The 14,437-nt window shown below is 34.8% G+C and overlaps 1 protein-coding gene across 2 annotated transcripts; it reads left to right on the top strand.

Moving 5' to 3' along the window:
• The first annotated feature begins 2,313 nt into the window (after positions 1-2,313).
• Positions 2,314-14,325, top strand: LOC113639114 (deoxynucleoside triphosphate triphosphohydrolase SAMHD1-like). Of its 2 annotated transcripts, none has more exons than XM_027140815.2 (18): positions 2,314-2,372; positions 3,473-3,515; positions 5,259-5,300; positions 6,426-6,461; positions 8,414-8,574; positions 9,447-9,556; positions 10,135-10,193; positions 10,316-10,369; positions 10,549-10,692; positions 11,158-11,258; positions 11,361-11,469; positions 11,559-11,650; positions 11,821-11,921; positions 12,002-12,162; positions 12,431-12,469; positions 12,779-12,835; positions 12,938-13,042; positions 13,433-14,325. In XM_027140815.2, the coding sequence occupies exons 2-18, from the start codon at positions 3,495-3,497 to the stop codon at positions 13,601-13,603; spliced, it is 1,563 nt and encodes a 520-aa protein (XP_026996616.2). In that variant the 5' UTR covers positions 2,314-2,372; positions 3,473-3,494; the 3' UTR covers positions 13,604-14,325. The 2 variants fall into 2 exon arrangements, with proteins under 2 accessions (XP_026996616.2, XP_026996626.2); XM_027140825.2 differs by having other exon boundaries at positions 2,316-2,372; positions 10,319-10,369.
• The last annotated feature ends 112 nt before the right edge of the window (positions 14,326-14,437 follow it).

The following is a 14,437-nucleotide window of genomic DNA, read 5'->3' as shown; positions in this document are numbered from 1 at the left end:
ACAACAACAGTGTCTTCAAAGGATTCTCTTCAAGTTCTTCTACCTAGTCTATTGTTTAAATTTTAGATGAAGGAGTCAGACTTAGACCTTCAGACATAGTAAGTAGTGCACTCGAACATCTGATAATTGAAACTTATCTTTGCTTAAATTTTCTTAGTCAGTTGGAGTCTTCTCCTTCTTCTCCTCTAGGTACAGCGTCTAATCCTCTGCAGTCTTGCAGTAGCATTTTTGGCAATTGGAATTATAATTGTATTTAATTCATACTCAATTGTTTCATTTCTGTAAACAAATTTTCTATTTTCAGAAGTTTATTGGCAAACAGAAGCTGCTTCTATTCCTCTTTTCGCATTTAGCTTCTCTACACCTCTTCCTCTTTTCCTTTCTTAACCATTTTTGTTATATATAGGCTGTATCTTAGTATTAAGTCGAGGTCGAGGGGGATCCATGAATCCTACAACTCCATTTTCTCCTATCCTCATTCTATTATGTTTTTAGGATAATCTCACAACACCCCCTCTTGGAGTTTTATTTTCGTATAACCTTCTTCTTTCCCCGAGTTCTTTTTCACGATTTTGTACCAATTGTTGCCTCAGTTTAATGACTGCATTATCATAACGAACAGGAACCATTCTACAATCCTGATCAAAATCTTTCATCATCCCTGTTGTGAGTATCATGTCTTTGAAGACATAACACAAGATGCTCCCTGCGGTCCATATAGGAAGCAGACTTCCTCCAAGACACAGTCTCCTATTTTCTCATAATTTCTCTGTTTATCAGAATCATCAATTGAAGTCCAAACCATGGATGTTCACCCCAGTCTCATCAACATCCCAGTTTGGAGTATCTTCAAGCCAAATTCTAGTTACCTCCTGTCCTCTCCAATTTCCTCTTTCCCTCTGCCAGGACACTGCCTGTCGCTGTAACCCCATGAGTTCCAGCACTACTGCACTAAGGTCCAGACTCCACCACTGCTGTTAAAGGAAATTCCATTGAGGAAGACATTAGGGTATATAGAATCAATTGTCATTTTAGTAATGAGTCTAGTACGTGTTTTACTTTCCAACATCCACGGTTGACTAGGATCTATCTCAGTAACATTAGGATTATAGATTTAGATAAGATTAAGATATAGATCTTCCTGTTTTCTCTCTTCTTTTTTCCAATGTTTTTAAGTTGGTCTGATTTGTCTTTTTAATTAGTTTCCTTTGTCTGTTGTTTGTTCAGATCTATGTATGTGTTAGTTAAGGTATTTTCCCAGATTCCCTGAATTTCATTAAAACATGCAATCATTACATCATTTCTAAGTATTTCTGTTATTTCTGCATCTTTTAGCCATTTTTCGAAGTTCACAGATTCCCACCTATTGTCCTCAGCCTTCTCAAAGATCTCCTGAGAGAGAAGACATATTTCTTACCTCTCTACATAATTCAATAACATTACTCAGCAATTTAATTCTTAGTGGAGTGAATAACATTAGTATTCCCAACAATCATTGGTCTAACATCATCAGTCCATTCACAACGGTGATTATGGTAAAGATACCATTGGGAGCCAGGATCTTCACATACTTAAATCTATTTTGTTTCCAGATGTAGATGCTTACCCATAACAAAAAACAAAAACTCATGATTCCATTAACACATTTAGCGATCCAGGTAGGTGCTTTTTCCAAATTTATCACAGTGGCAGAGGCTTTGAATCCTAATGCCATCAGAGATGGAAATTATTCCCCTTATATCCCATATTGTGCATCAACCATAATGCCAAGATTATTGTTAATGATATTCTTCCAATTTGCTGACAATATATTGTACCTGAGAAACCTATTATAAATTTGAAACCAGGATGTCTGTCAAACAGTAAATATATGCAGGCTTATAACCTTTTGTGGTTATATGAAAGATCTTGTTCTATTTTCTTCTAGCCACATTCAATATTTAAAATATATATTTCAATTATAGAAAAAAAGGATACATATAAATGTAAATAAAAGTGATCAGAGCTCCCTTGAAATTCTGATAAATAAAACTTATCACATCTTCTTAGTCAGTTGAAATCTACAGCGTCTGATCCTCTGCAATCTTGCAGTAGCATTTATCACAATTGAAATTGTAATTGTATTTCAATCATATTCAATTGTTTCATTTTTGTTTATTAGCAAACATCAATTGCTTTTGTTCCTCTTTCCTATTCCATTCGCTTCTCTATTCCTCATCCTTTTTACCTCTCTCATTTGTTTTTGTTCCCTTTTTTAACAGGTTTAGCTTTGGATCGAGGGGAATTCATGCTCTATTCTCACCTATTCTTACAACAACAATACACACACACACCACTCTGCTGTGTGGAATTCAGAGGATCGTAAGGGAAAGGTAAGCTATCATTCCAGTATGAGTACATAGTTAGTGTTCACTCCTTTACAATTGTTTTTATCATTCTTAATTATAAAAAATGTATTCTTATTTTGTCTTTATCATACTTCAGTAATAATTTAACTGAATAGAAAAAAATGTTTTATTCCTTAATGTTTTTGACAAATAAATAAATTTCACTGCAATCAACATGTTTATTTTTCTTTATATAGTGTCTGTTTTTTTGTAACAAGTGTTTTTCCATGCACTTAATGAATTATTTTATGTCCGTTAATTTATTTGAATAAATATATAATAAAAAAATAACTTTTTTTTGTACAGTGATCAAAATCACTGTGTATTAATACTATGTGAATAGATTTTCAATTTTGTAGAAATAAGGTATGATTTTTAATGACTAACAAAAGGAAAACCAATGGGGCTTTGAAATCAGAGACACCAAAATATTTGGATATTAGTTGATTTTAACGGTGCATATACATATAGCATATTCCTAAGTATGTCATGCATTGTATGAAATGGTACCAAGTAAATTTTGTTCATTTAAAGCAAAGCCATTTACACCAGGTCACGAAACAGCTGAGATTGAAAGTTAAAGGTCTTGCTCTGGGACACAGACATGGTCGCTTGACAGTGACAGGATTTGAACACATGACCTTTGCAGTCAGTTCATAGCAGCACATAAATTTGCACTAGCTCAAGTTCGGTAACATTCTACTTTTATTTTTATCATTTTTGCATTGACAAATTTAATGAATTTAAAATAAAAAATGAGGGCCTTTTAAAAAAAGCTGAGCTCTTACTTTCATTTTGTTGTGTATACCCTTTAAGACTTGCCAAGTTTCCTAACACAAGAAATTAAGGCTTGAAGAGAAAGTAAAAAATTAAATTGAACTGAGAAATCACAGATAAAGATTTTGTGAATGTAGTGAAATGTAGAGCATGTGCTAGAAGAAATGCCAAAGTTTAAAAGTGTAATATTTATCAAATACACAAGCAGGGTTGGGAAGCAGGATCCAATGATACCATTAGCATATGTGTAAGATATATTAATATATATCTATGTCCAAGCTAAACAAGAATTATTGTTGTCACTCTAGGATTCAGCTTCAAAGCAAACAAATGGCTACAGAAAATTACAAGGTGAGTTTATCCTTTGCATACATTGGTGCATACAGTGCACTTAAACTTAAGTTTCTGATAATTAGTTCATGAGATGATTATTAGATTATTAGTTTGGCCTATAAAAACATTTCAAATAACATTAATAAATTATTGAAAAAGGATGCCCATGTGCGCATGTGTCTATTTCTCTGAATTCGCCATAAATTAGTCGCCTGGCCGTGGCAGCACCGTTTGAGATATCAAAAATCCCTTCAGAATTTAGCAAGTGCAATGTCTCAGCATCATGTTCACCACGTTTGATGTCAATCTCATGAATTCCCTAGGAGGAGTATTTAAAAGTTCACCGCATGCAATTATAAAACAATCCAAAATGGCCGACTTCCTGTTGGGCGGAGCTCATAGTTTAGAGCGCGAAAGTTGTTCGGGTCGATGAGATCTATATGCATACCAAGTCTCGTACATGTGCGTACATAATTGCCCGATCTGTGCACAAATGTTTGTTTTTGCATTACAGGGGGCGCTACAGAGCCCCCTTGCCACACCCGTATTCGAGCCTTTGCCCGAGCCTAGTGTCGCACGGCTCTGACGTGTGTGCCAAATTTCAAGAGTTTTCGAGCATGTTAAGGGACCCCAATTGGCCAATGTATGAAATAAATAAATAAATAAATAAATAAATAAATAAATAAATAAATAAATAAACCTGAGCAAAAACAATAGGGCTTCACACCATTCGGTGCTCGGGCCCTAATAATAAACCCGAGCAAAAACAATAGGGCTTCACACCATTCGGTGCTCGGGCCCTAATAATAAACCCGAGCAAAAACAATAGGGCTTCGCACCATTCGGTGCTCGGGCCCAAATGATAGGAACTATTTGTACCCTGATATTCCCTGTCTAAATCTGGCCTTTTTGTTGCTCTAAAGGAGCAAGTGACTACAGTATGAGACTCAGACACCAATTCCAGAAAAACATTGATTAAAAGAGAATATTGACTATTCATCTGTATCTTTAACTCCTGTTGTGATAAAGTGTTTAGAGAAATATATGGTACCCATTTTCATTTAGTTACATACAAGGCAGACACTTACTGTATGTTTTTGACACATCACAGAGTGCATGCACACCTGGTATTTATTGATTTTAGCTCCACATCTTTATCCACATATATATTTCACATGTAACAGCTTAAATTAGAGAAAACGTTTGTGGAACTGTGCACAATTCTGTTTGGAAGGTGCAGTATTGCTCAGTGGGCAATACTATTTGAGCTGTGTAAGGTGTACTATGCAATACACTTGGGACCATATAATTACTGTAATATTGTAGCTATACTATACTGTACACTGTGCAAAACTGATGAAAATGTGCATTAATGATAGCACTACAAAATACTTTTTTAGCACTACAAAAAACTACTAGGATTGCATATGTATATGTACAGTATTTATTTTCTTTTTTTTTGTTTGTTTGTTTGTTTCTTTTTTTCTTTTCTGGTGTTTATCATAGTGTTTCCATTCTGGTGTTTATCATCTGGTGTTATTCTTCATAGTAAAAGTCTTGTTAACATTAATAATGAAAAACCTGGTCAGATGACATGGTCAGTAAATCAGGTAAAATGGTCAGTAAATCAGCTGTGTTGTGAGTAAGTTTGGTACTTTATCAACACAGGCATATGAGCACATCTTGCACATGCTCAATTTGTGTGAATTATAAAAAATATTAACCTTAATTTTGTTCCCTTTTTTAATCCACTGACACAAGGCTTCAGGTTCAGGGCAAAATATGGCTACAGGAACAAGTGAGGTAAGTTTTAGAATTGCTTACATTGTGTTTTTATTAGTAATGTTATGTTATGATCAACATGTTACTTCTGTTGTTATCATATTTGTATTGACAGATTTGATGAAGTGTTTGAATTTATACCCAGAATGAGATATAAATAAACTGAGCTGTCCTTTTCATTTTATTGTGTATTTCCTCTCAGACTTGCCATTTCTCTGAAATGAGAAATTAAGGTTTGAAGTGAAAGGAAAAAAAACTGTAATAAGCATTAGTTAAGCATGAGTAAATACAAGCAACACCCTTAATTGTTTGTATTATATTGATAAATACCTTACTTCATTTAAAATTATATTGTCAAATTGGAAAATAATAGTGACTTTAACAAATTTATACACCAGAATTCTATCACTTCTGAATTTACACTCCAATACTTTTTGCCAGTAACAGTAATAATGAACTGTTGATAAGCAATTAATAGATTAGAAATTAAAGCTCATTCATTCATCAATGATCATTTCATGCAACTTATACATTAAAGTTAATTATTAATTCCATACACCCGATTTTTCTAAGTAAAAGTCTTAACATTAATAATGAAAAACCTGGTCAGATGACATGGTAAGTAAATCAGCTGTGTTGTTGCCAAGTTTGATACTTAATGGGTGCTATCACTTTTATCAACACAAGCATATGAGCACAAAGAAAACAAAAACATTTGTGAATCCAGTTTCTGATCAGGATTATCAGAAAAAGAAAGAAGAAAAGAAACTAATAGACATCTGGTCACGGTAATCAAAGATTCCCCAATCGGCTTGCATCTATTTCAGATTTGATGAAGTGTTTGAATTTATACATAGAATGAGGTATAAATAAACTGAGCTGTTCTTTTTATTTTATTGTGTATTTACTCTCAGACTTGCCATTTCTTTGAAAAAAAAACAACAACTGTAAATGTAAATCATAATTCAAAGGTAAATCAAAGGTAAATGTAGTGGAATGTACAGTATGTGTTATAAGAAATGGCAAATAAGAAATGGCAAATGCTTAATTTGCAAATGCAAATTTGCAAATTATGCAAATGCTTAATTTGTGTGAATTATAAAGCATACTAACCTTAATTACTTTACTCTAATCCACTGAAATAAGGCTTCAGAGCAAAATATGGATGAAAGTAAGTTCAAGGTGAGTTTTAATCTTGTATACATTGTGATTTCATAAGTAATGTCATAGTTAAGTACATTTACCATGATGTAGGAGGTAGAGGCTGGGTGGCTACATTTATTTGTATTTGTAAAAAAATTGTTGGAGATAATTAAAAATGGTGTGTGTGCCTTGCGATGGGTTGGCACTCCGTACAGGGTGTATCCTGCCTCGATGCCCGATGACGCCTGAGATAGGCACAGGCTCCCTGTGACCTGAGAAGTTCGGATAAGTGGTAGAAAATTAATGAATGGATGAATGAATGAATGAATGAATGAATAATTAAAAATGGATGGCATTATTCCAAGAACTGGATCCAAAGGCAAGAGAGTCCACCTCCAATATTTAATGGACATTCAATATTTACATTCTTTTGCACTTTACATTATATATTACTGACATGTTTACATTCCGTTTATAACACTTCAATACCCTCTCAGTATATACACATTTCCCTTTTTGTCTATATATATAAGGTATACAGAGAATGTAAACATATAGGTTTTGTGTATAAAATGCCAGATCAGATTGTTGCAATCCTTCAGATTACATGTATGTGTGTGTTCACAAGTCTAGGTGCATTTAGCTCCCATATTTTGCTGGGGTAGAAGTTTTTTCGTCTATTGGTTCATGAGATGATGGACCTGAATAATTTGCCAGGGGGTAGTAATTTGATGTCCAGAATGAGAAAGGTCCTTTAGGATGTTTGCTGCCCTTTTAAGGCAGAATGCTGAATAAAGATCCTTTAAGGAAGGCAGAGAGCAACCGCTGATTTTACGTGCCGAGTTGATAAGAGGAGTGCTTCCTTGGAGGGCTTTCTTGTCCCCCTCTGAGCTGCTGGTGTACCAGGTGGAGATGCAGTAAGTTAACACATTCTCAAGGATACCATGCCAGCGTCATTGTGGGTTGTTGTGCGTGAAGTGGTCCTCTATTAGTCCTCTCCAAACAATCTTGAATTTGTAAAGAGGCTCCTTCTGGCCATTTTTTCACAGCTATTATTGTAGTGGAGATTTCCTTCTTAGTGGAGTTTATGCTGTAATTAAGAGCACTGTAATGTGGTCTGACTGACCAGAGTGGGGCAGTGGGGTTGATCTATAGCCTTTCTTGATGTTTGAGCAGGCCTTATCCATTGTATTTTTTTCTCTAATTGCACATTTGATATGTTAATGGAATTTCGGGAGAACTATTTTTAGTCTGATGTAAATGAATGGCATGTGACAGTATTAGCGTTGGCATCCGGTGGAATGTAATTTTTTTGTTTATTACCATAACAGCAGTAATTTCACGAGACAGGTAGAAGGGCCTGCATTTAAGCATCAGAAACTCCAGATGAGGAGAGCAGTGACTGTCTGCAATGCTGGCGTTAATGCACCAGTTGTTGTGTACATAGATGCAGAGCCCCCCACCCTTGGACTTTCCGAAGACCTTGTTTCTGTCCCAGAAATATAGTGTACTCCCAGCTAGCTCCGTTTCGCCATCAGGTATGAGAGGGTTTAGCCAAGTCTGTGTTATTAGTAGGATGCAGCAGTTCATTTATGGTGTTATTCTTGGCAATCAGCAGATGTAGTTCATCCTTTTTGCTGGCTAGAGGTCTGGGGTTATTGAGAAATAGACTCGGAAGCGAAGGTTCGTTATCACTTGGTTACACCGAAAACTTAGGTTTAAGATATCTGACCAACTGAGGCTGTAATTTTCGCTGTTTCACTTATATCTACACCAGCATGTGAGTTCAAAGAAAACACAAACATTATGCTTCTATGGACACTGTATTAAATTGCAGCTTAGGAAGTATTGTATTAAGAGCTATTGCATAATGCTATATGCAGTATTTTGGTAAAATATTATATAATACTCCACTATACTTGTGACAGATATAATATAAGCATCTATTTTTGCATTTCTAGCTGTGAAGTGAGATTTTTGTCATATTGCAGATATTCAATGACTCCATCCATGGCCATATTAAGATGCATCCCTTGCTGGTGGATATCATTGATACTCCAGAGTTTCAACGCCTGAGGAACATCAAGCAGATGGGAGGAATCTATCACGTCTTTCCGGGAGCTTCTCACAATCGCTTTGAGCACTCCATTGGGTGAAAATGTCAAAACATTTATATGAATAGGAAACTATGTTAGCCAGAGAGCAGAAGTTGCTAATATGAGGAACAAATAATATATTTTAGTAATAATATCAAAATACCGAGAGTCAATTGGATATGCAAGTCAAAAACATGAATCCAGAAAACAAGAAAGTCAGAGCAGAGAGCAAGGGTCCTAAATGGGAAAGGATGCGATGGTATAAATGGTTCAGAGGTTAACTGTCAATATTTAGACATGTGATTGTCAATAAAAGCTTTTGCACTTTTGAAAGGCTTGAAATTTATAACATAGTAACATGTGACAAAAAGATCTAAAACACTGAAGCAGCAGATTTTGTGAAATTTAATATTTCAAAACTTTTGGCCACAGCTGTGAAGGTTATGAAGGGTGCCCTCTTGTGGTTTGGTGGTGAAATGTCCTATAAAGACAAGACAGATTCCAATGTCATATGGCTCCTAAAGCCAAACCACTACTGCAGTGGGGCCTGCCTCAAAGTCTGAGAGCAGGCAGTCTGAGAAATCAGAAAGTAATCATGAATGTCCTTTGGGCCATAGTCTTCCCGGTACACCAGGAAGAACATAGCAATGCTCTGTGGATAAAACTGAGTGTGTGAACACTTTATGAGGGTCCTTCTTCATTCTCCATTGAGGCAGATTTTGACAGCATGTTCTGATTACTAAATGTTGTTGCTAGCTTTTCTAAGATTTAATACTATAGTGGAGATCTGCATTTTTTTTATTTAGAAAATAAATATTTGATACAGGGCAATCATTCAAGTATATTGTCTGACATGCTGAAAACACATCACAATATTTATTTTATGGTTAACATGTATAACAATTCTACACCTTTTTTCTTTTAACAGTGTGTGTCATCTGGCAGGGGAACTTGTAAAAAGTCTGAAAGCTCAAGGACAAAAGATTGATAATAAAGATATCCTCTGTGTTCAGATTGCAGGATTGTGCCATGACCTGGGTTAGTTATTCACACTGCATTAAACTATAAGACTTAAATATTACAATGGAATAACACAAATCAAATCTAAATCCATGATGCAACAAGAATCCGTTTTTTTAACATATAAAATATAACAGATATATATTCTAAATAATTTTTAGTTCTTCAAAACTTTTGTAGCTGTTGAGTATGATCTCTAAGAAGATGGATCTTGGATTTAGGATCTAGGGTCAAATCCATGGTGTACAATGTAACACGGAAACAAAGCTTGGAATTACGTAATGTAGTGGTGCACAGAAACAGCAGCAGGCAAAACATAGATTCAGACACAGCCAGGACTGGTGGATAAGCAAGATTGTATTTCTGGAAGATGGAATTAAGAAGCATGGGATGCTGTCTATATATGTAAGGGTGGAGCACGGTAGTGGTCACTGTAGTTGTTTGGGCAGGCAGCTGCAAAGAATAGAGTGGAACATGTTACAACACTGTAATGTTGAAACCTTCACAAAAATATTTTCAGTTTGACTCTTTTGTAAAATGTCTACACCTAATTAATATCTGATAATCAATCAGTAAAATCTACTTTTCATATGAAGGTCATGGACCATTTTCACATTTATTTGAACATGTCACGAGGGAGCTATCAGAGAAATTGGTAACTAAACACTTTTACATTTAAATTTACCAGCAATTTAATTTACACAACTAATATACTGTAACTGCAAGTCTCTGGTCTAAGTTTTTACTTTGTTATGCTGTTCTTGTTTTCCTCTCAAGAAGGATTTGGGACCAGAGAAAAGTCAAAACTCAAAGGATTTAGAAAACTGGAAGGTGAGGAATTTGTACTTTTAAACTTCAGAATGAGTATTCTGTGTAATTGCAATTTGAGAGTTAAGCATATTCATCTGCAAATTTTCACAGTAATTAATTAATAATATTTGTAAATATAATATTCTCTTATTTCTTTATAAATAAATTTGCTCTTATTTTTATTTATATACATGGAATAGCACGAAGAACAATCACGCAAAATGTTTGACCTGCTGATCTCAAAAGGCATTAAGAATGATATGATAGGTAAAGTTTATGGATTAGAATTTTCTGAAGACGACTTAATGTTCATCCATGAACTTATTGAGGGCACAAAAGATAAGGTAATAATAACAAAAATACATCACATACACATACAGTATATGCACATATACAGATATATAACATATAATCACAAGATTATTGATTACCCTAATAACCCTGGAAAATAAAATGATAAACACACAAATTTGATTTCTTATTGTCTCTTGTTTTGATCTGCCACTGATTATCATAGAAAAAGCTGAACAGTGTAGGCATTTATAACAAAAGTAGAGTATCTTTGTTTATAACCTTAGAAATCTCAAAATCAGGAGCACTAAGTGGTTCTTTGGTTATAACACTGTGTAAAGCCTCCCGAGTTTCCAAATAGAACTGTTTTATGGAAGTTAGCAACCTCTAATTCTATCCAATAAACCAATAAACCATTTTTTTAGGCTATAGGTGCATGGATCATTATAAGACAACAGTCACAGTCAATTTCTGTTTAATTTGTTTTTTATGATATTTATATGTTTGGCCTGATATAGTGTTCCAACAGTAGTAGAAAAGAGGAAAAGCCGTACTTGTATGAAATTGTGGCCAATAAACTCACAGGCATTGATGTTGACAAAATGGATTATATCAGCAGGTGAGTAAAATGCACAATAATTTTTATTTAACAAAATTTTATGTTTATTTATTATGAAAGGTGTGATACTATGTATCCTATATATTACTATTCTTTTTCTAGAGATTGCCACCATCTGGGACTGAAAAGCAACTTCTCACATAAGCGCTTTATGATGTTTGCACGAGTTTGCCGCAATGAAAATGAACAGCACATTTGCATGAGAGATAAGGTAAACTTTAACGTGTGGAAATCCTTTAATGCAGAAAGACACTTGTTATAAAAAAAACATATTGAATTTCTCTCTCCTTTATACTTCAGGAAGCGATAAACATGTACGAGCTCTTCCATAATCGATACATGCTTCACTACACCGTCTGCCATCACAGGGTTAATGTGGCAATCGAAACAATGTGAGTTAACTTAGAAAATCAACCATCACTGACACTTCATGTGAGATTTAGACAAACATTTGTGTTCATACAAATACAGTACAACACTTTTGAATATTGCCAGTGACAGTAGTAACTAGTTTTATAAAAATAAAAGCACATATTTTCACCATGTTTTCTTATCTTTAAAGGATTACTGATGCACTTGTGGCTGCTGAAGGTCACTATAAACTGGGCAGAAAGACAATCTCTGAGGCAGTTTTGGACCCTAAAACATTCTTGAAACTCACAGGTTCACACCTTTGTCTCTCCTAGACCATTCATATCTTAACAAACATAAAATAAATTCACATACATCCTCTCTTCCCCCAGATGATATCCTTATGGAAATCATGCGGTCAACAGAAAAAGATCTCAAAACTGCACAGGAAATCATTAGAAGAATTCAGGCACGCAAGCTTTACAAGTTTGTCGGTAGTAACATATTCAAGACAAACGAGCTAAATCATTCGGTTGGAGCTAAAGAAAAAGAGGTTAGTCATGTGCATTTGTACCAATTTTATTTGACCAATTACTATGTAGTGTTCCAAATGAATTTCTTAATATATAGTATCTGGGGTATATGGTAAAATGTGGTGATACCTGATTAAAGGCAGTGAGACATACAGAAAAACTGTTAAAAATATATAATTGCTTGCAAAATGATTTTGTGTGTGTGTGTGTGTGTGTGTGTGTGTGTGTGTGTGTGTGTGTGTGTGTGTGTGTGTGTGTGTGTGTGTGTGTGTGTGTGTGTGTGTGTAGGAAGCACTAAAAAAATGGTTCGAGAATATCAGGACAAACGTGAGTTGAATTTTGGAATTAAGTGGTTTTAAAATCCTGAGCAGCACAAGAACCTAAAATCATTATCCCTTTCAGTTGCATGTGTTTTACTGATTTTTTGGAAAAAGCAATGCATTAGACAATCATTTAATTAGCTACTTGTACCTATTAGACATTGATTGAAGTCAAAAACATGTGTGTGTCTGTGTGTGTGTGTGTGTGTGTGTGTGTGTGTGTGTGTGTGTGTGTGTGTGTGTGTGTGTGTGTGTGTGTGTGTGTGTGTGTGTGTGTGTGTGTGTGTGTGTGTTTCTGTGTGTGTGTCTGTGGCAGGATTCGGTGCAAAATACAAGTGCAGCTAAACAATATACTGAACAATATACTGTCAAGGTAAGTGACAAAAATAATATAAATCTAAAAAAGTGGCTTAAGATTTTGGGGCTTGGGCTGTTTTTTTAAATCTCAGGCTGATTTTGTTTTTATTCATTACAGCTTGTTAAATTAAGTTACGGAAAGGAAGAAGAAGATCCAATCAAATATCTCAGATTCTACAGGAAAAGCAACCTGGAAAATTCAGTGAAACTGGATGAAAATGAGGTACACACTTTTACACATACTGTAATTGTAGAGTTTACATTTTCATGCACAGGGTTTTTGCAGATTCTTCAATTCTTTCAGAAGTTACATTTATAAATGAAAGGTCTGGTTTGACTCCCTCCTCCACCATGCGTGTTGAAGTTTATGTATTCTCCAAATGTTTATTCCATGTACTCTAGTTTCCCTCCCATGTCCTGTAGGCTGATTACCATTTCCAAATTGTCCTTAGTATGAGTGTGTGTGAGATTATGACCTGCACTGGGTTGGCACCCTGAACAGAATGTCACCCACCTTGTGCCTGGGATAGACTCCAGGCTGTGTAGGATAAGCACTACAGGAAATGGATGAATGGTACAAACCCAATTTATTAATTATTTTGTCTTTCTGCAGGTTTCCTACATGCTGCCCAAGACCTTTTCTGAAACCAAGGTCATGGTTTTCTACAAAGGTTTGGGAGAGGTACCCCAAAACCCCCCAGTTGACAAATTATGGGAAATTGTGAAAGATTTATGGAAGCCAAGTTCCCCATCCTCAAATGAGGAATCAAGTGAAAATGTGTAAATGTGATAGTGTAAAGTGTGTACCCAGCTCTTCACAAATCTTTTGCTGGGGGAAAAAATGGAAGGGGTAATTTTGAAATCCAAGGTTATTCTATAAAATATTATGCTTTCTTTTTAAGCTAATTGCTCAGGCAAATGGCTGTGCTCATCTAGAGAAAAGAAATTAATTTGTGTGCTGAAATCAAGAGAAATGTGCATATGCATGATGAATGCATGTAATTTATTTAAAATTCATATAGTGTGTTTGTTTATGGCAGATTTCTTTTTGGGGCTTTTCTTTTACCTTTGAATTCATTTATATTCTGAATGATTTTTATATGGTTTTTGCGACTTTTGGTACAATGTTTAACATAAAATATGAAAAAAATATTAATCAGAATAAATTAGTACCTAACAAGTAACTAGTGTGTCACTTCAAGATGATTACAAGTAAGCATAGAAAATTAAGCATGTTATACAGGACATTAATCTGAATCTGAATCTGAATCTTATCATAATACAAATGTTATAATAATGTTTCTTCTGTAGTAGTAATTATATTAAGTGGAATGTAGTAATATTATCATAGTATGGCTTGATCTGGGTTTTTTTTTTTTTGGCTGTTTTTTTGTGTGGGTTTTTTAGAAACTAAAAACTCAAAGTCAAATGTATTAGAGTTTAAGGTCAGTGATCAGTGATTGGCTATGTGATGAAAGAATTGTGGGATTAAAAAAAATATCTTAACTTGTGTGTTGTTGCCACTTTTTAAGAAACATGCACAATACCACACTTCTCTGAACTAGGACACAACGATAATGATATTAATGAGCAAATTAATGAGCAGGACCAACTCACA

The sequence above is a fragment of the Tachysurus fulvidraco genome, chromosome 9 (assembly GCF_022655615.1).
Source record: "Tachysurus fulvidraco isolate hzauxx_2018 chromosome 9, HZAU_PFXX_2.0, whole genome shotgun sequence".
NCBI classification, from domain to species: domain Eukaryota; kingdom Metazoa; phylum Chordata; class Actinopteri; order Siluriformes; family Bagridae; genus Tachysurus; species Tachysurus fulvidraco.
This window is presented reverse-complemented; position numbering and strand designations above follow the sequence as displayed.